Source organism: Euphorbia lathyris, chromosome 2 (assembly GCF_963576675.1).
Source record: "Euphorbia lathyris chromosome 2, ddEupLath1.1, whole genome shotgun sequence".
In the NCBI taxonomy this organism is placed as follows: Eukaryota; Viridiplantae; Streptophyta; class Magnoliopsida; order Malpighiales; family Euphorbiaceae; genus Euphorbia; species Euphorbia lathyris.
This window is the reverse complement of record NC_088911.1, coordinates 10,460,225-10,486,713: the sequence shown is the minus strand read 5'-3', so window position 1 is coordinate 10,486,713 and position 26,489 is coordinate 10,460,225. Positions and strand designations below refer to the sequence as shown.

The 26,489-nt window shown below is 38.8% G+C and overlaps 1 protein-coding gene and 1 pseudogene across 1 annotated transcript; both read right to left on the bottom strand.

Annotated features, from left to right (window-relative positions):
- Nucleotides 1-14,799: 14,799 nt before the first annotated feature.
- Nucleotides 14,800-17,545, bottom strand: LOC136216577 (transcription termination factor MTEF18, mitochondrial). The gene is made up of 2 exons (XM_066003119.1): nt 15,721-17,545; nt 14,800-14,971 (listed from the first exon to the last, which is right to left on the bottom strand). The coding sequence occupies exon 1, from the start codon at nt 17,455-17,457 to the stop codon at nt 15,802-15,804; it is 1,656 nt and encodes a 551-aa protein (XP_065859191.1). The 5' UTR covers nt 17,458-17,545; the 3' UTR covers nt 14,800-14,971; nt 15,721-15,801.
- Nucleotides 17,546-25,339: 7,794 nt separating this feature from the next.
- On the bottom strand, nt 25,340-26,406 carry LOC136216657 (phosphatidylinositol 4-kinase gamma 4-like; annotated as a pseudogene).
- Between the last annotated feature and the right edge of the window lie 83 nt (nt 26,407-26,489).

The window sequence follows — 26,489 nt, the reverse complement described above, 5'->3', positions numbered from 1 at the left end:
AAAAATGCAGCATCAACACAACACGAGAGAAATCCTTCTGATGGTGGGTGTCAAGCCGTGTAACCAGCAGATGAAATATTTCCTGCTACTGTATTTCTGATCTGCTGTTCTCTCGTACCAGTCCGATTTCTCAAGGCATTTGCTTTTGACTAATCATTAAGTACTGTACAAACTTGAGCTAATATTTCATCTGTCGTACGAATCTCATACTGCCAAGGACGGGTATTTCTAGCCTGCCATAAAATCCATAGGTGCATCAAAAATGTTTTCACAATTTGTTCCGATGCTGCTCTAATCATATTATGAAACCATATTGTCAAGTTCTCAGTCACCGCCGCCTCCGCATTAATTCGATCCAGAAGTCCCGCCTTCTGTCACACTTTTATTGCTCATGCACATTCAATAAAAAGATGTCATCCATCCTCCCAAGGTTCGTTACATATCACACAAGTACTACATACCTGTAACCCGCGTATTTAGAGACCATTTATTTTTTATTTCGCCTAGAATCCATAAAATATCATGATTGGTCTTACTTATCGTTTTTATCAGAAAAATAACGTGTCATTTCCCCATATGAGCAATCTTTCAAGTCGAGTGCTTGCAATAAAACTCAGTAAAATCGGTACAGGTTACCATATGTGGCAATAAAACTCTTCAAATGGTTCCTCATTACCCTATGTGGGCTTAGGTACACTTGAACCAAATATAACATGAAGCAGCCAAACGTGAGTTTTATTTTTATTTTGACTAATGAGGGATGTAAATAGGGTGGGGATTCCTATCCCCCATTGGTGACCCGATCCGACGGGGATGGAGAATCCCCGATAAGAATCCACATGATACGGAAATGAGAATAGTTTTGTCCCTCGTGGTGGGGATAAGCAGGGAAGGAAAAAGGTATCCCCGCCCCGTTATTCCCCGATGGAGGATCCCAACTATTCCCCGTGATAATTGATTTTTTTTTATGATTGATGACTTGTGGAGAATTTTCGATTAGCTTTCGTCCCTGTGGGGGGGCGTCGTTGGGTTCGACGGGGGGAAGCTTCGATGCCAAAGTCAGTAAAAGGTACGAAAGAGTAAACTGAATTGACAAAGTAGGGTTTCTAGGATTGTGTGAATGTGTACCTTGATAGCTTGAGATGCCAGCTATATATAGTAGTGAAGTTGTAACCATTAGTACCTAGAAAGTCCACATTAATGCTTCATTAATGGCGGTTACAGGTTTCCTTTAAGTATGCCCATTAGCTTAGTAATAGCTTATTAATAGTCTTTATTGCGGGATCGGCTCAGCTGTTCCGCTGGCGGATTGAGAGGTTATAGCGATTCGCCACATAGGTTTGCCTGCGGATCCCTTGTGGTGAGGTCTTGGTGATCCGCCTGTCGGATCCCCTTGCTTGATACGCCGTAACTTTCCAGTATCAGGCGTTTAATATGTGGCCGTTCTAGGCGAATATCTCCTTTGATCCTTTGGATAATATCCCAATGTTATCAGAAGCCCCCCTAAAGTTCCTTTAAAGTCCTTTAGGGCTTTTGAGCTTCTTTGCGCGCCGTCATGATGACGTGCATTAATGGTCACTCTGTTCGATGCCAATCGATGGGTGACACATGTCATGGGCGCGTCGCCCGAGGGGAGAGAAATCGTCTTCTTCCTTCCTCTCCTTCTCTTTCCATTGCATTTGCATTCTTCCCCCATTTTCGTTGAGTTCTTTTGCTCAGAGCCTTTCCAGAATCCGGAATCTTTCAAAGCTTTTACTCCCATGTAAGTGAATTTTTGCTTTGATTGTTGAATGTTTAGGAGTTCTTCTTCATCTTCTGGGTCTACTTGTGAACTTTTTAATTTGACCACTTCTTCCGAAACCGTAGTTAGTTGGACTTCCTCCTCTTTGGAGAATTCTGATTCTTCCGAAGGTACTGTTAGTTGTGATTTAGCTGAGTTGCGTAACTCGACGTGTAATCAAGGTCGAACTCGTTCCGGTAGGATTCAGAACCGTCCCGTCGCCGTTGCTCGTCTTGCTCCGGCGATAGATTCTAGGTGGTTTTTGGGGATGGAGGCATCTTCTTCAGCCCCGTCTAGGAAAAAGGCGCCTCGTGCGGAGTCCACTTCCTCCCGTATGAGCACCGCGGATCTAGCGCGTCTGGCGGATCATTTTCCTTGGATAAAGGAATATGAGACTATGTTGGCGGAAGCTCATCAGCGACCCGCCTATCCGCCAACGGGGTATTTATCTGTATATAGTTGTCACGTAGAAAGAGGGTTCCGGCTTCCTCTTCCTAAGATGATGGCGGACATCTTAGCTTACTTTGACATCACTGTCAGCCAGCTGCATCCAAATGGCTAGTTAGATGTAGCTCTGGATTGTTACTTGGCTTCAAATTTAGGGGTAGTTTGTAACCCTCGTGTCTTCCGAACTCTTCACAAACCGAGAAAACGAAAAGCCGAGTCTTTTTACACCTTTGCTAAGTTTGGAACCTATTCGCCGTTTAGCGGCAAGATGTCCAATGTCCATCTTTGGGATGAAAAGTTCTTCTATGTAAAGATAAAGGAGGGCAAATCTCTAGGCTTTCCGTCGGGTTGGGGTGCCAGGCCCTTGCATATGGCTAGAGACATGCGAATATTGACAGACAGTGATGAGCAAGTGGCGAATGTCATGAAAAGTGTCAAGGCGGAGGCTTGGACATACGCCGATGCCTTGGACTTCATGATGAATGGCATCCTTTTGATCCGCCGGGAAGGGAACGAGATCACTTATGTGCAGTTTACACAACTTGAGGAAGGTAACCTTGTTTTTCCTTGAACCTTGATTATTTTACGGTTCTTTTGTCAGAGGTTTGTCTAAGGCCAGTCACGCTCTTGTAGAGATACGTAAGAAACAGAAGGAGGAGGCGGCTCGAAAGAAGGAGCGGGCAGCGGATCCCCAGAAGGGCGCCGGAAAGCGTCCCGCTGATACAATAGCTGATCTTCCTCTGCAGAAGAAGAAGAAGCCTGCAGTATCCGGCGGACGAAAGTTTATGGCGGATGCCATGAGAGCCGCGATACCCACTGTGGAGAAGGAACAAGTAAGTTGATGTAGTGTTTCTTTTTCCCATTTTACGAATCTAAGTTTTGACCCTCCAATCTTTGTGCAGATGGTGAAGCCTGACCTGGGCGGTTATTGGTCCGCCAAATATGGTGATGAGGGATCCTTGAGGAATGAATCCGTCATCAATGACCTGGATGAAGCTCTTGGTCAATTGGGCGAGGTGCGAAGGAGTCAAAACCTGATCTCGGGATCTGCCCATGTTCAGTTGGGAAAAACTGAGCTTCTCACGGTAAGTTCCTTTTTGTATTTTTTGATGAAAGAATGATCTTCCTTTGAAGGGAGTTTTTTTTGCTGTGGTTCTTTCGCTTAAATGGGCCTTTTTATTAATAGGTATACACCCGTATGCGTGCTATGGAAGCGGAGCTCCTTCAGGGAGTGGCGGATAAGGCCACTATTGAAAGGTTGGAGAAGGAGGTTGCCGCGGCCAAGGCGAACGCTGCGTCCGCACTTGCCCTAAAGGATGAGGAGATCCTCAATTTGAAGAAGCAAATTGATGCGGATGCGAAAGAACATGAAGCGGTTTTAGATGAAACGGAGATCCTGGCTGGGGAGCGAGCTTACTACTATGGCGAGTGGATCATGGCGTACGTCCAACTGGCGTATCCCGAGATCAATTTTACAGATCCGGAGTTCGTGGTTCCTGACGTGGATGTTGTCCTCAAGTATCGCAAAATCCCGGAGGTCAAGGACTACATCCGCGATTACATTTGCAAGGTGATGAATGGATCTGTCGAGGAAAGTAAACCCCTTATTGATCTTGAGCCAGAGGTCCTCGATAAAGTGCCTCCGAAGGCGGATGACCAGAATGTGGAGCTGATAACCGATGATACCACTCCTTAAGGAGAAGTTATTTATGTAGAAAAGGAAGGCCCTTTGGAGGGCGCATCTAATGTAAACGATGCTAAGGAGGATGCTCCTGTTAATGTTTAGTTTTGTAAAACTAAGTACAATTTTTAATCCTTGCTATAACTTTATTTGTGTTTACTTTATGCTTTGTGCAAGTAAATTTATAGGCTTTAGGAGTGATTTGAAATAGGTGGCCAGCCATATTTCATTGTGTGAACCTTTGTGAAGGTTGAGAGCTGTTTTATTCCTTTAGAGGAAGTTAAGCTGCCTTAGGGGATCGATTTGCTTCCTATCTTTGAGGTGAATCGACCCGCCCTTAGGACTTATGAACCCTTTTTTAGGAAGGATGTAAGAGAGTGTAAAGATCTCGCGTCCGAGAAATGTTTTAACTCTATCTCTAATGGTGATCATTTAAGGATTGGTCCGCCCACGAGAGTGTTCTCCTATCTTTGATGAGAAAAAGTAGCTGTATCGTGATAGCAGTACTTTTTTGTGTGGGAAGCGTCGTTGGGTGCCCCCCTTCTTTTTTAGGCTGGAATATTTATATTGCTGCAAGAAAATACTTAAAAAAGAATATTGACAAGAGAACAATTGCCTTTTATTGATTGGTGATACGCTTTATTACAGCAAGCGGGTCTTATATGTGAGCCTCATTAAAACCTTTAATAAGAAAAACCTCATGGGAAAAAAGCTTACTAAAGGAAAAAGAGTACTCAAGACCTTGTTTACATTCTATTTTCTGGCGAAATATTTTCGGAGATTTTGGAGATTCCATGTACGTGGCAACGTATTTCCTTCCATGTCTTGAATTTTAAATGTGGCGAACCCAATTTTGTCTATAATTCTGTATGGACCTGTCCAGGTGAGTCCCAGCTTTCCTTTCCCTTCCTTGGATTGGATTTTGTCTGCTTTGCGGAGTACGAGGTCTCCCACATTCAAGTTTACAAGTTTGGAATTTTTGTCATGGTAAGCTGCGATCCGCTGTTTGTAAGCCGCCATGCGTACGTATGCCTTCTCTCGCCTTTCCTCCACTTGATCAAGACTTTCTTTCAACCTTTGGCTGTTTTCATCCTCGCAATAGAATGCAACTCTGTCACTTGGGACCTGTATTTCAAATGGGATTATAGCTTCGACACCGTGACAAAGGGCGAACGGCGTCTCGCCCGTGGCTGTTCTGGGAGTAGTGCGATACGCCCATAGTACGCTTGTTAACTGATCCGCCCATTTCTTGTCATGCTCTCCTAATCTTTTCTTTATTCCTTTGACAATCGTCCGATTTGTAACTTCGGTCATACCGTTTGATTGAGGATAATAAACTGAGGCGAATCTGTTCAGAATGCCCAATCCTTCACAGAAAGTTTTGAACTCTGCACAGTTGAATTGCGTTCCATTATCAGTGATAATCGTATGAGGAACTCCATACCTTCCTATGATGTTATCTTTGACGAACTCCACCATTCGTTCAGCATTTATAGAGGAGACAGCCTCAGCCTCTACCCATTTGGTAAAATGATCCACAGCCACTACAACATACTTCCTCTGTCTTCTGGTAGGAGGAAATGGTCCAACTATGTCAATACCCCAGACCGTAAAGGGTCGACCTTCGATGATGGGCCTTTGAAGGTGTTTAGCAGTGTGTGATTCATTTGCATGAATCTGACAATTATGGCAAGACTCCACGAACTTTTGAGCATCAAGTTCTGTCGTAGGCCAATAAAATCCTGCTAACCTGGATTTCTTCAAAATGGACGCTGATGCCTCATGAGCCCCACATGCGCCTTCATGCAACTCTTTGAGGATCTGTTGTCCCTCTTCTGACACGATGTATTTCAGCCAGGGGTGGCGAAAAGACTTCCTGTATAGGCAATCATTTATCACGGAGAAATAGGTCGCCTTTCTTATAATCCACCGAGCTTCTTCCTTGTCCAAAGGCAATGCTCCATCTGTTAGATACTGGCGGATTGGTGATCTCCAATCATTCTCTACAGACATGAGTAAGGATACCGTCTCTAAGGCGAATGCCGGTGCTGTCTTGACCTCGAACGGGCATTGCAGATCCGCCCAATGCTCCTTGCTTGAAGCCATTTTGTCTAGGTGATCAGCCTCTGTGTTGGATCCTCGGGGTACATGGATCAATTCCCATTTGGTGTCTTTGGCTTCGAGGTGATTTAGCAGTTTCTTTACCTCTTCAACATATTTGGCAAGAATGTCATCTTTGACCTCGAAATTTTTGATCACCTGGTTGACCATTAATTTGGAATCACTGTAGATCACGATCCTCTCGGGAGTGATTTCCTTTAGCAGGCGTAGTCCCAATATTAAGGCCTCATACTCAGCTGCATTGTTGGTTGCGAGGAAATCCAATTTTGCTGCGTAGTGTAGCTTTATATATTGTGGACCTTTGATCACGATGCCTATACCTGCACCTTCTGCCGAAGAAGCCCCATCGGTGTACATCGTCCATTCCTCAACTTTGGATTTGGGGAGATTCATTCCCTCTTCAGTGAATTCATTCACAAAGTCTGCCAAGACTTGACTTTTCAGGGCTGATCGGCTTTCATAACGAACATTGAATTCTCCTAGGCGGATTGCCCATTCCATCAACCTTCCTGAAGTTTTTGGCTTTTGCAACACTTTCCTCATTGGTATACTTGTACGAACTATGACAGTATGAGCTTAGAAGTAAGACCTGAGGCGTATTGACATGGTGACGACGGCTAGTGCCATTTTATCCAGTTTGGAATATCGGGTCTCAGCATCCTTTAATACTTTGCTCACGTAATAGATAGGATATTGCTGGCCCTCTTCTTCCCTTATCATGACCGTGCAAACGGCCTTATCTGTAACTGAGACATACATGTAGAGATTCTCACCTTTCAAGGGTCGACTCATTAGGGGTGGTTCCGTGAGAAACTGTTTGATCCTCTGGAAGGCTTTCTCACAATCCTAGCTCCATTCAAACGCTTTTTGCTTCTTGATCACTTCATAAAAGGGTTGGCATCGTCGGGCTGAACATGAGATAAACCTGCCCAAGGCTACGATACGCCCGTTAAGACGTTGCACTTCCCTAATATTCTGCAGCGCTTTCATCTCCAAAACGGCTTTGATCTTATCAGGGTTTGGGCTCACTCCCTTCTGGATAATCATGAACCCCAAGAACTTTCCATATGTTGCTCTAAAAGTACATTTCTCCGGGTTTAATTTAATGTTGTGGTGTCGGAGTATGCCCAGTACCTCCTTTATGTCATCCACATGCTTCTCTACAGTGGTACTTTTGATGATCATATCGTCCACATAGACAGAAAAGTTATCACCTTTGCTTTTGTCGAATATTTTGTTCATCATCCGTTGATAGGTTGCACCTGCGTTTTTAAGCCCAAAGGGCATGACTTTGAAGCAATAGGTGGCTTGGTGAGTCACGAATGAAGTTTTGATTCTATCCGAAGGCTCCATTGGGATCTGGTGATAACTCGACTTCACATCGGTGAAGGAGTACATGGCATGTCACGCGGTCCCATCTACTAGGATATCAATACACGGTAGGGGGTAGTTGTCTTTGGGACAAGCTTTGTTGAGATCTCTGAAGTCAATACACATGCGGTATGATCCGCCTGCTTTCTTGACCAGAACTACATTCACCAGCCACTGTGTATAAAGTATCTCTTTGATGGCATCCGCCCGTTTGAGCTTGGTGATCTCCTCTTCTATCACCTTTTGCCTCTCAGGGCCATGGTTTCTCCATTTTTGTACCACCGGTACCGCGTCTTTGTCGATGTTGAGTTTATGAGTGATCACATCTGGACTAATCCCGGGGAGAATCTCATCTTTCCACGCAAAGACATCTTCTGACTCATGGAGGGCCTTGGTGATAGCTTCCTTAATTTCTCCCTTTAGCCCTTTAGCCATCCGTACCTGTTTTTCATCCGCCATGAGGTACATCTCTGTTTCACCCAAGGTCATTGTGACAAGTTCTTCCTCGTCCTCATCTTTAGACTGTGGGCGAATCATTAACGATGCTGAATACGTCTCCTGAGCCACTTTTTGGCTTCCTCTGATCATTACACCTCCCTTGGCCGTGGGGATGTAAAGAGTTAAGTGGCATATGGAGATAAGGGCTGCAGCTTCAGAGATAAAAGGTCGCCCAAGGATGATATTATAAGCTAACTGGCCATCTAGGATGGAAAACTCCAGATCTCCTTTCCAAATTTGATCTTCGTCCGCTAGCTCGCAATCTAATGTTACCTGGCCCTTTGTTTGGATGGTGTGCCTTGTAACTCCCAGAATGTCCACTATGGTGGTTTCCACTTGGATTGGGTCGACCATGAGCTTGGCGAATGCCCCTCTTGTGATGACATTGCATGAACTTCCGGTATCAATCATCACTCTTTTCATCTCCCAACCTTCCACCATCATTGTGATGACCAAGGCGTCCGCATGAGGAGTGATCTCCGGGCCAGCATCTGCAAAAGGGCGATTAAGTGATGCCCTATCCAGCGCAGTAGTTTTTACCTTTTTCAACACAGGTTGGTAGCCAGGTCCGCCTGCTATGACGTTGATGGTCCCTTTTGCCTTCTTCTTCTGACCCCCCTGGATCTATCACCATCTTCCTTCTTCCTATCATTTTGGACGAACCTGTCCAACTTTCCTCTTTCGATAAGCCTTTCTATCTCTCTGGCTAACTCCCAGCATGCGTCCGTGTCATAGCCATTCTTCCTGTGGTATTTGCAATAATTTTTGGGATTTTTCCCGGTGTTGGTGTACTCCCCCCCTTTTGGTTCGGGGTATGAAATGCTCCGCTTGTGCTGACTGTTCTCAATCCACATGAGCACTTCGCTTTTAGAGGCATTGAGCGGCGTAAATGACGACACAAATGCCGATTTGTTCTTAGAGCCCCTTCGCCGACCTCTAGAGGATGAATCCTGGTGCTTGTCTTTTTCCCTATCTCGATGGCGAGATTCGCCTCTGTCCTTCTTAGGTGGAGACAATGACTCTCTGCGGATGTCATCTACCTCCATGAAGTCCTTGCATCTTTCAATTAATTCTGCCATATTTCTGGGCTTCTTCCGAATTAAATCTTCCTGCAAGCTTTTACAAGTGGTGTTTTTCGCTAGAGCTTCCACTGCCATGGAGACATCCACATCGACAATTTGTATACACAATTTGTTGAAATTGTCTACATATTCTCGAAGGGGTTCATTCGCCTTCTGCTTTAATTCAAAAAGCTTCCGTGACTTGACCACTGGAGGAATACATCCAGCGAATTTAGCGCAAAACTCCCTACTCAACTGATCCCAGTTATCTATTGATCCGGGAGGTAAAGATTGGAACCAATCATAAGCGGGGCCGCCTAATGTGGTGATAAACATCCGGCATAATACTGCCTCACTTGCACGGTTAAGGCTGAGCAACATTCGGTACTTTCTGGCATGGGCCTCGGGGTTGTCTGCACTCATGTACACCGGGATATTAGGTATTTTGAAATGCATGTCTGTTTCCTCAGCTTCGATCCATTCCGTAAAGGGCGAATCACGATTGGCGAATGGATTATGCCTGGCATTCTCTTCATTGATGCGGAGCACCGCAGCTCTAACGCGATCCTCAAAATTTTCCGGACCCGCCCTGGGGCGTCCCCTACGTGGCAATCTACTCGAAGAAGATGAGGAGCTAGACCTGGACGATGGATCTGATGGCGAACGTCCACCTCCACCACCAAGTCCCCCAGGGGGAGCTTGTCCATCATCACCTCCGTGATCTCCTGAAAGAACGTGTCTATCCTCTCCTTGGTTTGGCAGGGGTGGTGGCCTATCCGAACGTGGTGTCTCTACTGGCCTCTTGCTCTGTCTATGACTAGAGGACGGGGGTGATCTACCCTGATGGGAAGATCTTTGTCTTTGGGGCGAAGGTGATTTTGATCGCCTGCTTTTCCTCTTTCTACGCTTTTTGTGTCTCCGACCTTCTGATCCGCCCTCTGGAAGATTCGACCGCAGGCGACTTGGGACACCTGATCCGCCCAGAATCAGCCCATGGCCTGCTGACCCCTCCGGGAGAGTTTGGTTATTCCTTCGACTCCCCTCTGCTCCATCAGAAAATAATTGTCGATTGAGTGGCGGATTATTACCTGCTACAGTAGTAGTCACCATGGAATCCGTGGGTTGAGCTTGGAAGAATGAAGAATTATGGGCGTTTGATCCTATAACTGCCTGTCGCCATTGAGATGATGTAGGATTCGTGCGCCGAAGCTCTAGAACTATCATGAACGACCTTAGGCGACTCTCCATCTCAGGGCCAAACGCTCTTCCTATGGATCCCGCACATATTTCGATGAATGTATCCGGCGACATACTCCTTCCATCATGCGTCGCAGGAGTGCTTATATCAACGCGTCCAGCGCTAGTTACAGGTTGACTTGATGGTGTTGCCAACGGTGTTTCAATCCCTGAGGTGGGATTTTGCTCTCTACTCGTCATGTGTTTAAAAGACGAACATAACCCCTTGTTTGGTTAGGGTTCCACGATCACCGCACCAATTGATGACTTGTGGAGAATTTCCGATTAGCTTCCGTCCCTGTGGGGGGCGTCGTTGGGTTCGACGGGGGGAAGCTCCGATGCCAAAGTCAGTAAAAGGTACGAAAGAGTAAACTGAATTGACAAAGTAGGGTTTCTAGGATTGTGTGAATGTGTACCTTGATAGCTTGAGATGCCAGCTATATATAGTAGTGAAGTTGTAACCATTAGTAACTAGAAAGTCCCCATTAATGCTTCATTAATGGCGGTTACAGGTTTTCTTTAAGTATGTCTGTTAGCTTATTAATAGTCTTTATTGCGGGATCGGCTCAGCTGTTCCGCTGGCGGATTGAGAGGTTATGGCGATTCGCCACATAGGTTTGCTTGCGGATCCCTTGTGGTGAGGTCTTGGTGATCCGCCTGTCGGATCCCCTTGCTTGATACGCCGTAACTTTCCAGTATCAAGCGTTTAATACGTGGCCGTTCCAGGCGAATATCTCCTTTGATCCTTTGGATAATATCCCAATGTTATCAATGATTTAAGTACATTTTAATTAGGTGATTGATTGTTTTTAATTTTTTTTTTTTTGTGGTTTGGAAAATTTGAGAACCATTGTTGATGTTTGGTATTATTAGCTACTAATTCTTAAAAGTTTTAGGCATTACTATTTTTTTAAAACATAAACGATGATTTCCCGAATGGATGGAGAGTGGAAATGCGGAAAAAGTTTTTGAAACATTTGTGAACGGGGAATGGGATCCCCGTGGGGACAGAGATTTCCCGTGGTTTGGGGATGTCCCTGTTTAACTCACTGGGACGGGGATGGGGAATCCCCGACTAGTCGGGAAACAGAGATGGGAAATGCATTTCCCGCTCCGCCCTATTTACATCCCTAGGATTAATACATATATGCCCTTGTATTTGTCTGTTTTATCACATATGTTCATAAATCAAATAAAGAGTCAAATATATCATCATAATTGTTAACAACATACAAGTATACTCTTATTTGAACGGTAAGTTTATTTGGCATCATTCTGTTACTCTAGTCATCACACTATTAATGGTATATTTGTTTGTCGTTAACCATTACGAGGGCATATTTAAACGGTTTATTTGATATAAGCGGGGTGGCGGGTGAGATGGAGTTGATATGAAGACTTTTTTGTTGTCATTTGAAAAATATGAGGATATATTTAAATGTTGATTTGATTTAGCGGCATATATGACAAAACAGATAAAGGCATATATACATATTAACCTTTTTATTTATTGCCTAATTACCACAACCAACAATTTTATCTCCAATTCTAACCATTCCAATTTTTAACCACTTGTATATATTTAAAAATAAAGAAAATTTTCCATTAAAGTTAATAGGAAAGTTTAATTGTACAAATGACTAAATTTTGACCCATAGTAGAAATCCAAACTCAATCATTCAAGAAATTTGTAGTAATTTTCATCCCTCCGTGGATATTGTATTTGCTTTAGCATATAATTATGTGAGGTTTTATTCCTTACATTTTGCTTGTTGTACTTCTTCATTTTTTATGTAATGAAATTCCATGCATTTTTCTCAAAAAAAAAAAAAATCATTCAACAAATTTGTTGCTAATTTTTATTGGTATTTATTTATAAGAATATAAAATGAAACTAAAATTTTTATTTAATGGTCATGAGTTCGAATCACCTGCAGAGGAAATGAGAAATCATTACCTATCTTTCTTTTTTTTTTTTTTAAAACTAAAATTTCTACATACGAATCAAATTGAAAGTAAAATTGATATTTCGGTTTTCTAAAAAAAATAACAAACTCTTATTGGAAAATATCTAAGGATGTCTGACGAGTTCAAACTGAAAAAATATGAACAAACTATATAAAAAAAACTTTTATCAACTCCACATTTCTTTTAAATAGAAGTATATAATTTCATTGAAATCCCCTAAAAAAAACTTTATCACAAAGCCAACTCCCAGATCAAACTCAAGTGAGCATAATTGGATGGTACAAAAGACGAAATCAATTAATTTTAGTTCCATTATTTTATAGTTTCAGTTCGATTTTGATTAATATTTTAGGCTTAAAGCACTTTTTGGCTCTTGACCTATCTAAAATTTGTGCATTTGGCCCATGATCTATTATTTAGTCACATTTGGCCTCTGACCAATCAAATTAGATAAAATTCAGCCTGTATTAAATGAAAAATTAACTTTCTTGTAAAATTAACAGCAATCACCAATACAAAAACCACACACATGACATATAAATAAAATTAATTTTCCACTAGAGATGGCAACGGTAACTATTTTACACAGTAAAAAAATCCTAAATTTTTTTTCTAATGTTCCGATAGAGTGAAAATTAATTTTATTTATGTGTCATGTGTGATTTTTGTATTGGTTACTGCTGTTAATTTTCCAACATATTTAATTTTTTATTTAATATGGACTGAATTTTATCTAATTTGATAGATTAAGGGCCAAATATGACCAAATAATAGATCAAGGATCAAAAAGTGCTTTGAGCCTAATATTTTATGATACTTTTGGTTTTCATTATCAATATAGGTTTTAAAAAAAAATCAGTTAAACCGAATGAAAACTATATATAATACCAAAATATTTTGTTCTTTACATATTTAAGATGTAGGTGCTTTCTATGGTTACTTTGTTTTTGACAAAGCAATCTTTACTTTGTGTTTTTCACCATTGGATGATGGGATGTAAAACTCATCTAATGGTGAAAACACACAAAGTAAAGATTATTTATTCTACATTTTAATAATTTGCTTAATTATTTAATAAATTTAATACCGATATACTACTATTTTTATTGTTTCGTAATCATTTTACATTTTTATAGTATTTTAATCTATTATGTATAACAAATTTAGTAACTGAACTGATAAATAGTGAGAACTAGAGCTGTAAATAAGCCGAGCCGTTCATGAGCGGCTCAATGATCGGCTCGACTCGGCTCGATTTGTAAACGAATCGACTGTGAGCAAGATTTATTGGCTCGGTTGGTAAATGAGCTTTGGTGGTCGGATCGACTCAGCTCGATTTGTAAACGAGCCGATCGTGAACACGATTTATTGGGTCAGTTCATAAATGAGCCAAGCTTGAGCTTGAACAAGCCAAAACTCGACTCGAAAGCTCGCGAACATGCTAGATTAGAATATTTATGAACAAATTTTAGTTTTGAAAACTATATAGTATTGTGTTAGTTCACAAATATCTAAACATAATATTATTTCATTTACTATTAGATGAATTCGTTCACAAACATAATAAACAAATAATAGACGAACTATTTGTAAGCATCTTGTTTGTTTATTCACAATCTTTGCTTGTGAGTTTGTTTATGTACACAATTAAAGAGCTATTTACGAGCAAACTTTTAAATATATTAACAATTTACTCACAAACAATTCATGGTTTGATAATTTTCTTAATGAACCAAGTTTAACTCGAAACAAGCTCGAAGCTCGGCTCGAGCTCGTTTATTTTCTAATGAGCTGAGCTGAGCCGAGCTTGAGCAAGTCAAAGCTCGGCTCGGAATCGAGCTCGTTAATTTTATAACGAGCCAAGCTTGAGCAAGCCAAAACTCGACTCGGCTCGGTTCAATTACAGCCCTAGTAAGAAAGAATTCAATTAACCAAAAACTCGATCAATAACTGATCGATAAGCAATCCAACACAAATGAATTCATGCAAAGAAGCACTTTGCACTCTAAAGCTCTTATTCCACATTGGAACCAAACCTCCTATTCGCCCAACAGCATCCGCAACAAATAAATATACAACGGAAATGTCCGATGAAACACCATCAATATCAACTCCAAACGAACTCATCTCCATCAAAAGCACTATATACCGACAACAATCTCTCAACAAACAAGATATCGTATGGCAAGGAGTCGAACTTGCAAATCATAGAAAACGTTTGAATCTAAAAATTCTAATAGAGTCTCGATTTGAGTTATCATTATCATTTTATAATCGAAGTCATAAATACGGTAAAAATGATTCATTTCAAATATATCGTATCATATAAGTTATTTCTGTAAATCATGTTATTATGTCGAATTAAAAATGCTACATTATACAACAAAAAGAATTGCTAGACTGATAACCAATTTGATACATGGACCATCGTTCAATTATAATCTCATATATTAAGCCCTTGATTAACAAGAATATCATATTTGAATATCAAATTCGGTCAAAACGTGTGACATTTTAAATTATCCTTTTTTTACAGTTCGAACTAAGATTTTTACTATTTTACCAGTCACATTTACAAATAAAAAGCTACCCTAGAAGAACTAGTAAAAAAGTTACAATTCGAATAAGACCAAATGAGTAATGCACGTTCAACCGACTAACTTTACCGATAACCAAGGGCTTAATTGGTACAATCATAATTCCTCAAGGTTTAATCAACAAAATGTGAAAAGATAAGGGCTTTTCCCCCTAAAAATAACACCTGTATCATAGAAACATCCAGGCATGATCAACAACTACTGCTTTGCCCTGAAATTTATATCACAAGATCAGCAAAAAAGACAATAAAATCACGGTTCAAATGCATCAAGGGTCACATTACATTTGTGCAAGGGTGGTCATTGAAGTTAGTTTTGTATCAATAAAATCACTAAAGTTCAATTCCGACGTCAATAAAGTCACTATGACAAGATTTAAAGAAAAAGCCAATCGGAAAACTGACATGGCGAGTTAACCCGTAGTCCTACTTGCTAGCTCATCGTCACATAAGAATCTTCATCAACATCTCTGCCACATGGCAGTTTGGAAAATGAAAAAAAAATTAGTCAAAATGCACCAATGACGGTCACGCACGCTGAAGTATTGCATTTGTGCACGCAATGTCACTAAAGTTCGTTTTTCGTATTGCCACGTGGTTGACACGTGGCAATACATTTTGATAAAGAATCTTATGTGGCAATGAGCTGACATGTAGAAGTTTGGATCGACTAGCGACATCAGATTTCCGATTGGCTTTTTCTTCAAATCTAGTCACAGTGACTTTATTGACACTGGAATTAAACTTTAGTGATTTCATTGACATAAAATTAACTTCGGTGACCACCGACGCACAAGTGCAATATCAGTGCATTTCACGCATCGTCCAACCTTTCAAAACATTCATTTCTCGCTATGAATCAGAAGATCAACTATTGTTTCGTAGATTTCAACAATGAATCCTCAACCAGGCAAAGCAATTAAGATATAAATTCATATAAAAGCAATATAATAAAACTCACAGTTGCAACGAATGAATTCTCCGCCCACACTTCATACCGAATTGCAAGCTGCAAAGTTAAAAAATTGTATTTACTGCAATTTCATTCATCAGATGTTCTGTTAGCAAAACATTCCAACCAATGTTTTACAGCAGCAGGGTGAATTCCATATATGCGAGCTACGAAATTCTTTTCGCTGGTTGCAACAATACTTCCGATCGAGTACTTACGTCTGCTCAAACCCTTTTCGGTAAGCCACATATGGAATCTATATCTGGGTCTAACTCGGTTCTCCAGGTTAAAACAAAGAAATCCCGGAAAAGTATTGAGTTCCTGCAATGAGGATTGCATTTCCCCGCGGAGGAACTTCACTTTCTGTTCTAATATATCGGGGTTGTGGTTTAGGATCTTTGGCTTCGTACTTAGCATAAAACAGAGGTTTGAGAATGTAACTCCTAACCGAAGAAGGCAGCTGAACCGCTCCATTAATTCATTACCATTACCGTGCAAATGAACTAATATCTTAGCAGTTGAAGCATTTTCTCCAAATCCAATTCTGTGCACAAAATCCACCTTGGACATTGAGTGGCGCATGGTTCTGGACACTCTGATCTTCTCCAGCTCATCGTTAAATTTCGTATCGAAGTCTTCATCGGGGTCTTCCATAGCATAATCAGCTAATAATTTATGATCTCCATCCTTGATTTTATTGAAAAACCAAGAATGCAGATCCATAGCTTTCATCACATGAGGTAAATTCTCCATTCGGTTTCTTCCCATTACATAAGGGTACTTTCGAGCAACATCTTCCAATTCTTCAGCATTAAACCCAAAATGTTTCAGCAAACCCTTGACTGAAATCAAAGGTGTCTCAAGATCAAAACCGAAAATTTCCGGCCTCTGAAGTAAAAATAGAGCAGCATCTACTTTCGTAACACCAAATCTACTAAAATACTCAATCTTATGAAGCAATAACTCAGCTGGATATTCAACAAAAATGGCTTTACTCTCTCCAATAATATCCCCTAGTTTCCTCTTTTCAAATCCCAAATCATAAAATACCCTAATTTTCATACAAATATCATGCCAACCATCCACATTTCCTTCAACAGAACTCTTCAAATCGAAATCCAAAAAAACTCTTTTCAAATCATTAAACAAAGCATCAATTTCTCCCCCCAATTCACCACTCAACACGAAAGGAAAAGCCAGACAAATGCCAATTACAGAAGTATTACTAAAACCATAACCCTTAAATGCAGAAAGCATAGAGGTTAACTCATTAGAATCCCTACTAAAAATTGAACTATCCTCCTTATACAATTTACCTAATTTGATCCAAGGAAATCCGAAAGCAGCAAGCGCAGAAGCAGCTTCGAGAATACTCATATCCTCAGAAATGAAAAACTTGTTCTTAGGCAGAAACCCTCGAACCTGATTGTAATCAATCCCAATACTCTCATAAAAGAATTCGAATTCATTAATAGGATTGTAACTGAGGAACTTACGAAGAGACCTTGAGAAATCGGTGGTCGAGAAATCAACTTCGGCAATGAGATTGGAGAGGGAGATAAGGGAGTTTTTGCTGATGTGTTCTGCGTAGATGAAAGGCAGTGATCTGGTGGCGTGGAAGTACTCTGTAAGTGTTTTCTGGGCTTCTTGGATTGCTTTGGGCCTGTACTTTGACGGAATTTTCGACAGAGAGCTGAAATTCCGGCATCGGCATAGCATGGTGCAGAGAGAATTTGAAATGGGCATTGTTGGTTTTTATTAGGGTTTATGGTTCAGAAAGTTTGGTGTGTGGTTTTAGGACCTCCATTGAAACAATTGGTCGAGCAGAAGGTGAGTCTTCCCACGGGCATATTTACACATTTTTTACTGGATTAACATCAAAATGGCCCCTAAAACTTGGGTAAACCCAATAGGGTAATTTTATAAAAATAATTGCTCTGAAGTTGGAAATAATTCACTGGAAGGGGCTATTTTTAACCTTTCGAATTAAAAATAGTCTCACTTGGATTGGCCGTTATGGTACAAACGGTAAATTTTTGCCTTCTATATCATTACGGCGGATCTACCATCATAATTAGATTTGTTCATGGGCCGGTTAGGGCCGAGCTCAGCGTGCTTTTGTCTAGAAATGTTCAGTCCACGTCCAACTCAGTCCGCTATTAATTTAGGCGGACTCGGACCAGGTTCATGTTCAAAAATCAAATCCCAAACCCAATCTATACAAGCTCATACATAAATATATGTATAATTTTTAATAATAAAAAATTAAATTTATACTTAAAAATAAATATTAATATATAAATTTATTTTAATATTAATAGAGGGTCGGGCTGGATCCGGACATGTTATTTTTATAAACTCCAAATCCGCCCAAAAAAGCAGGCTTTAGCGGACTTGAGTCGGACAGGATCTAAAAATAAATTTTTATGTCTAATTTCGGTCCAAAAGACACAAACCCATGAATAGGTCTAGCTATAATTTGACTATTTTTAACTATAAAGTTAAAAACTATGTGAGTTATTTCACAACCATTACTGGGTTGGGAATAATTCTTTCAAATTACCCATTTCGAGGGTTTAACCCCTGTAACTTTAGATATATAACTCAACTATGAAATTCACTATAATTAGTCTAAATATATCTAAAATTTGAAAAAAATTGGGCCAATTTAACAAATATTCCTAACTTTATTTAAGGCCTAATGCATTACCAGTTCCCTGAACTTATCCATAATAGTAGATTGGTTCCTTGAACTTTACAAGTGTCTCATCAGCTCCCTAAACTTGCTTATTTCGTATCACTTTCCTAAACTTGTCCATAAAAATTTATTAGCTCACTGAACTTTGCAAATGTCTCACCAGCTACCTAAACTTGCTTATTCTGTAACAACTAAATACAAAAATCATAATACTAACTCGGGTTAAGGTGCAAAAATACCCCTAACATTTTGGGTCAGGAGTAATTTTACCCCTAACGTCTAAAATGGTGCAATTTTACCCCTAACATTGATAAATTGAGTTAATTTGAGAAATAATTCATCAAATTGTCTTCTCGATTATGAATATTGTCATCTACATGATGAGAATCGGATCCATGCTAAGAACGATATTATATTTACGAATTTTAATCCTTTATTCGATAATCCTATGAAGCGTGTGAAGTTCAAAATGAAATAATTTAATCACTTTCAAGTTACACGAAGATGAAATTGATTCAAAAATCACCATATGAATTTCAACAATTTGGATTTATGGGGAAAATAAAATCAATTCAATATGAATTGATTTAATTATTTCAATGGTCAAAATGACAATTTCAACGCAATGTGAACCTTATGAATTGCATATGAATTGACTTGGTTTTTCATTATTGGTTTTTCATTGTATAGAAACATTTATGTAGTATTTTGTTTCCCTAATTACCCTTGTACTATTGTTATTGTTTAAGGTACATAAGAGGCAATTCTAATCATGATTTATTTGTGTTTTATGTATTTAAGAGTGAGCCTTTTCATTTGTAAAAGGCACCTTTTGATTAAATAAAAAAAGAGTTTGTGAGTGATTTCTCTTGTGTTCTTTAAGGTACTACTTTGAACAGTTCGGGATTAAATCTTTAACTGTTGGAGACTGGGATTGAGTCTTTACAACTTAGTTTTGTAAGGGTTCTTTTCTGTCCGACCCTGATTCGTTAGCTTTCCTTGGATTCAAATCTAGTTGTCGGGTTTTCGAAACATTGTTCCGCATGGGTTCGCATCAGTTTGGTATTAGAGCCGAGCTTTAACTTTTCAAGTTTTATCCATCTGTGTTTTTTTTTCTTTTAATTTTCTTTTTGTTCCGTCAAACGTTAGAATTTGAATTTATATTCTAATATGGAGTTTTGAATCATGGGTTTAGTTCTTGTTTCCAATTAAAATTCATAAAAGTTCAATCAGTTGTTTTTATGTTTTGTTTCTAACCTTTTTGTATTTTTTATTTGTGAATTAAAAAAAAAAACTAAGTGTGAAACATTAGTTTTTAACATGGTTGTCAAAACCGGACTGGTCAAAGAATCGAAAAAGATAAAGGGTTAAGGGTTTGAGGTTTAACCGGGGTCCAACCGAGGTTTAACCGGTATTCAAAAATCATATGAAAATTATAATTCTATTCGTATTTAATCTTATAACATAGTATAATATTAACTATATTCATAAAAGTTATACTAATAATATTTATTTAATATCATAACAAATAAATATAAAAATTAAAAAAAATATACTTTTAAAATTAATATTGATTATTTTTATTAATAACTAACATGTAAATATGCTAATAGAATATGTATTTTATAATTCAACTTCAATCTTAATTTATTAGATTTTTAAAATTTATTTGTATATATTTAAAATTTAATACTAATTAAACTTCTTCAAAAAAAATATTAATTAAACTTTGTTAATATTGAGAAAATAAAATAATTTTTTTAATAATATTTATCTAAATAGAAAAATAATACTAAATCATATTTTAATTATTTAACTTGTAAAATTATTATGTATTCTTAAATAGTTAATTGTAAACATAAGTGAAATTGTAGTGTAGTGGTAAGCATTAAAGTTTACATTCTAAAGGTCTAAGGTTTGAATCCTATCTTTGTTAAAATTTAATTTTTTTTAAGTAAACATGTTTAAAATCAAACCGGATCAAACCGCATAACCGGCACTGGATCAATCGGTTTGTGGTTGAACCGGCCGGTTTGAACGGTTTTAGACGGTTTCCAAAGATTTAATAACCGGACCACCTCCGGCCCGGAACTGTGACTGGTTCCGGTCGAACCGAGTTGAACCGGCCGGTCCAGTCCGGGTTTGATAAAAAAAACTTTTTAATGTGCATCCTTTTATCTTTTTCAAATTTTAATTTGTGAAACTTAAAAGAAAAAAAAATTGAACTAGTTATTTCTGTTGTTGAAATACCTATTAAAGATAATCATACCATTATCTTTATTTTTTATCTTTTTTTCTCCATTATCATTGTGATAACAAATGAAATTGGGGCAAAATTAAATCAATTTGGAATGGTTGTTGTTCTCCGTTAAGGAGAGGTCCTACCAATTGTTTTAATTTTAAAAAAATAATAAAAAAAAATATATGTGTACTTTACATAAACAGTAGTATTAATTTCATTTTTTTTTCCTTTCTTCCTCCATTTATTTTTTTCATCTATTATCTTTTATTAGTCATTTTATTGTCGTTGAAATTTTAGTCATCAGTTTGATTTATCTGTGTTGCGTTTTTTTTACTACCATTTTGCCCCTTAGGTTGTAGGGTTAAATTTTGGTTTTTAAGTATTGGGGTTTTAAGACAGAATTCATTCTACTGAGTTCTTTAAAAAACACTATAAGAGAAATCGAGTGGTAAAAGGCACAGAGTGGTGAGCATATTAGAGATAATAGCCAAAAGCAATTTTAAGTGAAACACCGAGTGAATTGTGAGTTTTGTTTTATTATTACTTGATCTATTTGAATTTCTTTTGCACAATAATATGGCAGACGATCAAGTGTTAACGATGTTAAACCGGTTGATGGGACGTATGGATATCATGGAAGAAAATCAACGAGTTGCTCTAGAAACAAACCAAGACGAGGTAATGTATCATTATGATGACAGTGAAAGATCGACTAGAAATCAGGGTGACTATGGTAGAGAAGAAATAGGTATTGGGAATGTAAAATTCAAAATATCATCGTTTGGTGGAAGAGACGATCCCGAAGCTTATTTGAAGTGGGAGAAAAAAATGGAAATGATTTTCGACTATAATAATTTTTCAGAAAAGAAGAAGGTACGAAAAGCTATTACAGGATTTTCAGATTATGCCTTAATCTGGTGCGATCAATTTGTGACAACCAGAGAGAGGTGTTGAGAGCCACCAATTGATTCTTGGAAAGAGCTAAAAGCCGTTATGAGAAAACGATTTATTCCTAACCATTTCTATGTGGGTTTGCATAAACACATGTCGAGTCTAATGCAAGATTTCAATCGAGTCGCGAACTACTACAACAAACAAGACTTCATATCTCGATATGAGATTATTGGTAATAGCGATAAACGTACATATGTAAGTGAAGAAATAACGGGTGAAAAGACTGGAAAAGTTGTTGATGGGTCTGGCAGAGTGAAGGAAGAGTCTAATAGCACTGCATGCAATGATGAGGATGATGCTCTTGAAATTGAAGAACTAACAAAGAAAGATGAAACGTCGCCGAATAAAAAAATTGAAACAAGATCTCAAGTTGAGAATAATGTAGACAAGGTTGAGATTCAATATGTATCTGCATCTGACCAATGTTATATTTCAGAGATTCTGATTGCAAGAGAAGATGAGGTGAAAATTGAAGAACAACTATCTGCATCCGACCCTAATTCGTTAGCTTTCCTTGGGTTCAAATCTAGTTGTCGGGTTTTCGAGGCACTGTTCCTCGTGGGTTTACATCACTACACTTCACACATGCGTCATTTTATCAGTAACAAATCGCAAAGACTCCTACATTGCTGATTTTTTCCCAAAGACTCCTCCTTACATTGAGTTTTTGCTCTCTTTTTCTCCCATTTACAATGTTTTTTGCTCCCCCTTTTTTTCCCCTTACAGTGATGAAGCTCTCCCTTTTTTATACTAAAAATTTGATGTGAATTATTGAGTTTAATCATTTTTCTCATTTCCTACTGTAACCCTATGTCTATTTGCCTATGCATCTGTTCACTGTCGAGAAGCCTCTGGCAAATCGGCTGAATTATTGAGCTTTTTGGCAAAAATGCCATTTGGTCCCAGTAATTGTAATTTTTTGCAGACGGACGTTGTATTTAATCTGAGTCGGTAAGTTTGTTGGGAATTGACGGCATTAGTTCCAAATTGAATCTCCTATTTGAACTCCGGGTCCCTGTTTGACTATTGCCGCTCCGATTTAATTTTGTTTGATTTACCGCGGTTTAATTTGGTAGCCCCGGGTTAAATCTGATGATTTTCGACTGTCCCATATGAATTTGGTTGCCTCGGATATGCTTCGGTTGCCTCGGGTAAATTTTGTTGCCTCAGATATTTTGGTTGCCTCGGATATGCTTTGGTTGCCTCGGGGGGGAGGGGGGGAACATCCTAAAAGTGAATAGGTGTTCCCGGATCGAATGTGGGCTTTGACCCTGCCTTTTGGGGGTCCTGAGTTGCCTCGGTATTCAAAGTGGGGTACAGAAACCCCTGACATTGTAAGGCGGGCCTCCAGGTCCGCTACATTTGTTCCACTTTATTTTTATTTTATTTTTTTTCCTGCAAAAGATGTAATTAGAAGTTAGACATTTGTATCATAATGTAATTGTATTTGTGTACTATTATTTTTATTAATAAAATTTGATCGGTTTCTTTCTATACTAGTACCTCCAATTTTATTTGACGCAATTAGCCAAATTTACTCAAATAGCATGTGACGATCTAATTAATTGTTAACAAGCATTTGGAGGTGCCATTCGACTTATAATGACCCGACAATGTGAAATTTGAAGACAAAACAATGTAAACACGACTAATCATAAAAAGCAACAATCATCGACCACTTGGTAAGAAGATTTTTGGACCACAATGATGATTGATATTTAGAGAATTGCTCAACACAAGATTAATCGAAAAGTATTTTACCCTTGAGATTTTTGGGACAATGACATTAATACGCACAGACTCAAGATAAACACACATATTAGGTACAATATATAACATAAATCTCAATCTGGCCATTTCCGACATGATATTGCATTGCAGTTTACAATTTCACGAGTCATGCCGGATTAGCGTAGACTGACGACTCAACCCGATTGCTTGACACTTGGACTTAAACTACTGACTCATAACTCAAATTTAAGCAAATTCAATTTTATTCAAAATACGAGGAATATATCTCGAATAAAATTTATAATAGGTTAAATTGTACTTTAATTCTATTAAGTCGCATTTCAAATATAATTCGATATTTTTACCGATTTATATCGAAATGTGGCAAATTAGCTTTAATAGCACAATTTTTCCCCAATAAATTATTTTCGAGATAATACCATATATTCTGGATATTTCATGGATTGTTCAAAATTTGAATGAAATTTATTAAAAAATTAAAAATTGGCCCGGACAAAAATAGGTATCTACAAGAGTCACCATCACTGAATCAGACTTGGAGGGGAGATTTCTTTTCCAGTTTTAAACTCATTCCATTATTGTACCTGAAAAAAACACAGCAGCATTATATAACGTAGCAATCAGGTACAAGTCATCCCAAACAAGCATCCAATGTGTAACGGTACAAGACGTACTGTTCCACCTAATTCATTGGACTGCCGAATCAATATCGCCAAAGTAAATTGGCTCATATAGTGTACGGTTAACAAGAATTTCATTTGCAATGCATGCTCTTATTGACCGCCATCTATTTTGGTCACCAACTATACGATTTGTCACAACCCGGAACCTGCAGTTACCATCACCTACCACATCGAGATATCCTTCAACAAACGACTTCATTATTTTTGGGATTTTATTGGTATGGTAGTATTATGAAATATCACATGTGCTGCTATATGTAGCATTAATACTATATTAAAGTTAATATTGTTAAATTATTAGTAAATGTGTATTAGTGAATTAATATTACTAGTTGTTGCAGCATTTTGGGCGGACAATGAAGAGCTATGCCCACGACTCCAGGATGAACTAGACGATCGAGCACGTCCACGACCCCTCTCGCACTACTCCCACACACTCCGCAGATGTTTGGTTGATGTACTCCCCTTCAGTCGTCCTCGTATTATGGTTTTAACCTCCAGTTCACTGTAATTTCCTTGGTCCAGGTGAAGTTGATCGTGCATGAAAAGAGATATATTGAACACAAATGTTTTGTCGCTTTTGTCGACATCTTCAACTAGAGAGTGAAAGTACCGGTAATCCTCTGACCCATCATCATATCCGATGTTATCAAAAGTGTCAACATGACCAATGACACATGTTGTGTGAACACGTCCAACACTAATCGGGGTTGTCGAATCTACTACTTTTCTAATCTCGCATGCATAAGGAAGCTGATGAGTGGTTCTCAATATACAACCACAACGTTCATACACTTCCACACTCAAACATTTCATGCGCCCGTGCTCTTCACTAAGTAACTTCAGTGGAAACATGTCAAGTAGTTGAATGGAAAACCGGAGTAAAAGACTCCTCTACGGTGTCTTGACTCTTCAAGATGATGCCTGATAAGAATAAGGGATAAGTACAAAAAAAATGCATGTGGTTTACCTATTTTGTAAACGCGAACCTGTGGGTTTTTTTTTTTACAAACAGAGGTATGTGTTAAACGTCGTTAGCAAACAGAGGCCAAATTGACTAATGGTGTTAAAATTCAAAGAGAAAAGCGTTAATTTGGTCCTTATATTTATTTATTTCATAAATTAACCCCCCTAATTATCTAATTATCACAAATAAACCCCAAAATCAAAATAAAAATAAAAAATACCATATTCTCAATCTCTTTTTATTTTTTTATTTTCCTTCTTCTTTCTCTCTCTTCTCTCTCTCCGCTCTGTTAATTTCTCCCTCTAAAATCAATCGATTGAAGCTCCTCCTCCTCATTTCTTCTTCTTCTTCTTCTTCTTCTTCTTCTCGCTCATTGGATGATCCAATAAATAAGCTGCTACTTCCCTACTGCTCCTCCTCCTACTCTCATCCCCTTCTTCAACCCCTCGCCATTTGTCGAGACTGTTAGTCCCTGAGGGTTATATACAGCCATTGGTTCCTCGTCAATAGGCTTGAAAACTGAAACGAGTTCTTGACCCAACGGATCTCACATCAAATAAGTTCCTCCTGTCCCATCAGAAGAACGGATAGCTGGCTTTCCTCCCTCCAGGCCGTCCAATGTTCGCTGAACCATATTCAAAATAGCCGGACTCAATTTAACCTTAGGATTAACAATAACAGGCTGCAACTGAGTCGGTTGATCATCCCCCGCTAGAACCTGAATATCTTCGGATTGAGCTGGTCCTCATACTACACTCTCTCTTCTCTCATTGGAACCTGCTGCAAAGATAGAAATCTCAAGATCCTTCTCAAAAGGCGTAGCCCGAACCCGAGCTGGTTTTTAAACCAACAAATGAATAGACGCATCATGACCGCCACAAGTATCACCAATAAGCTTCTGATCATCTAGCTTTTTGCCATTATAGAAAATCTCTTGCTCCTCAACATCAACAAGACCATGCTCTTCTTTATAAATTCATTTCTTCAAATACCCAACATTTCTAAATCTATCCACATGGAACACGAATTTGCGCCCGGACGTGGTCCTAACAGTGATTAACAAGAGATCAGATAGCTTCAGAACCAAATGCAGAACTTTGCCATTAGTAACACCATAATCCTTAACTCGGGTATCATTTCGAGCCAATTCTCTCCCCCCAAAAACTACCTTCTGGTTTTTCACTACAAACCCTTTGCAGGTCTGGATTCTTAGCTTCACTGATGCTATAGAATCCATCTCCAAAACCCTCATCGGAATTAAGGAACCCGCGATACTTAGATAAATTAGGATCGATGAATCTTCAATTGCAGGTCCCTGATTGCTGCTATTGTTGCAATAACTATGAAAAAATGGTGATTCTCTATGAATCGAACTAAAAGCAACCTTAACAGCGGACATTCTTCAACGTCTGGAAATTCTAGACGTGAATGTTTGGGAATTTTAGAAATTTTTCAAAAAAAAAGAAGAAGAAGAAAGGAGAA

What these genes read in the sequence shown, in the direction of transcription:
- LOC136216577 (XM_066003119.1), bottom strand. Translation starts at nt 17,457, where the DNA reads ATGCCCATTTCAAATTCTCTCTGCACCATGCTATGCCGATGCCGGAAT.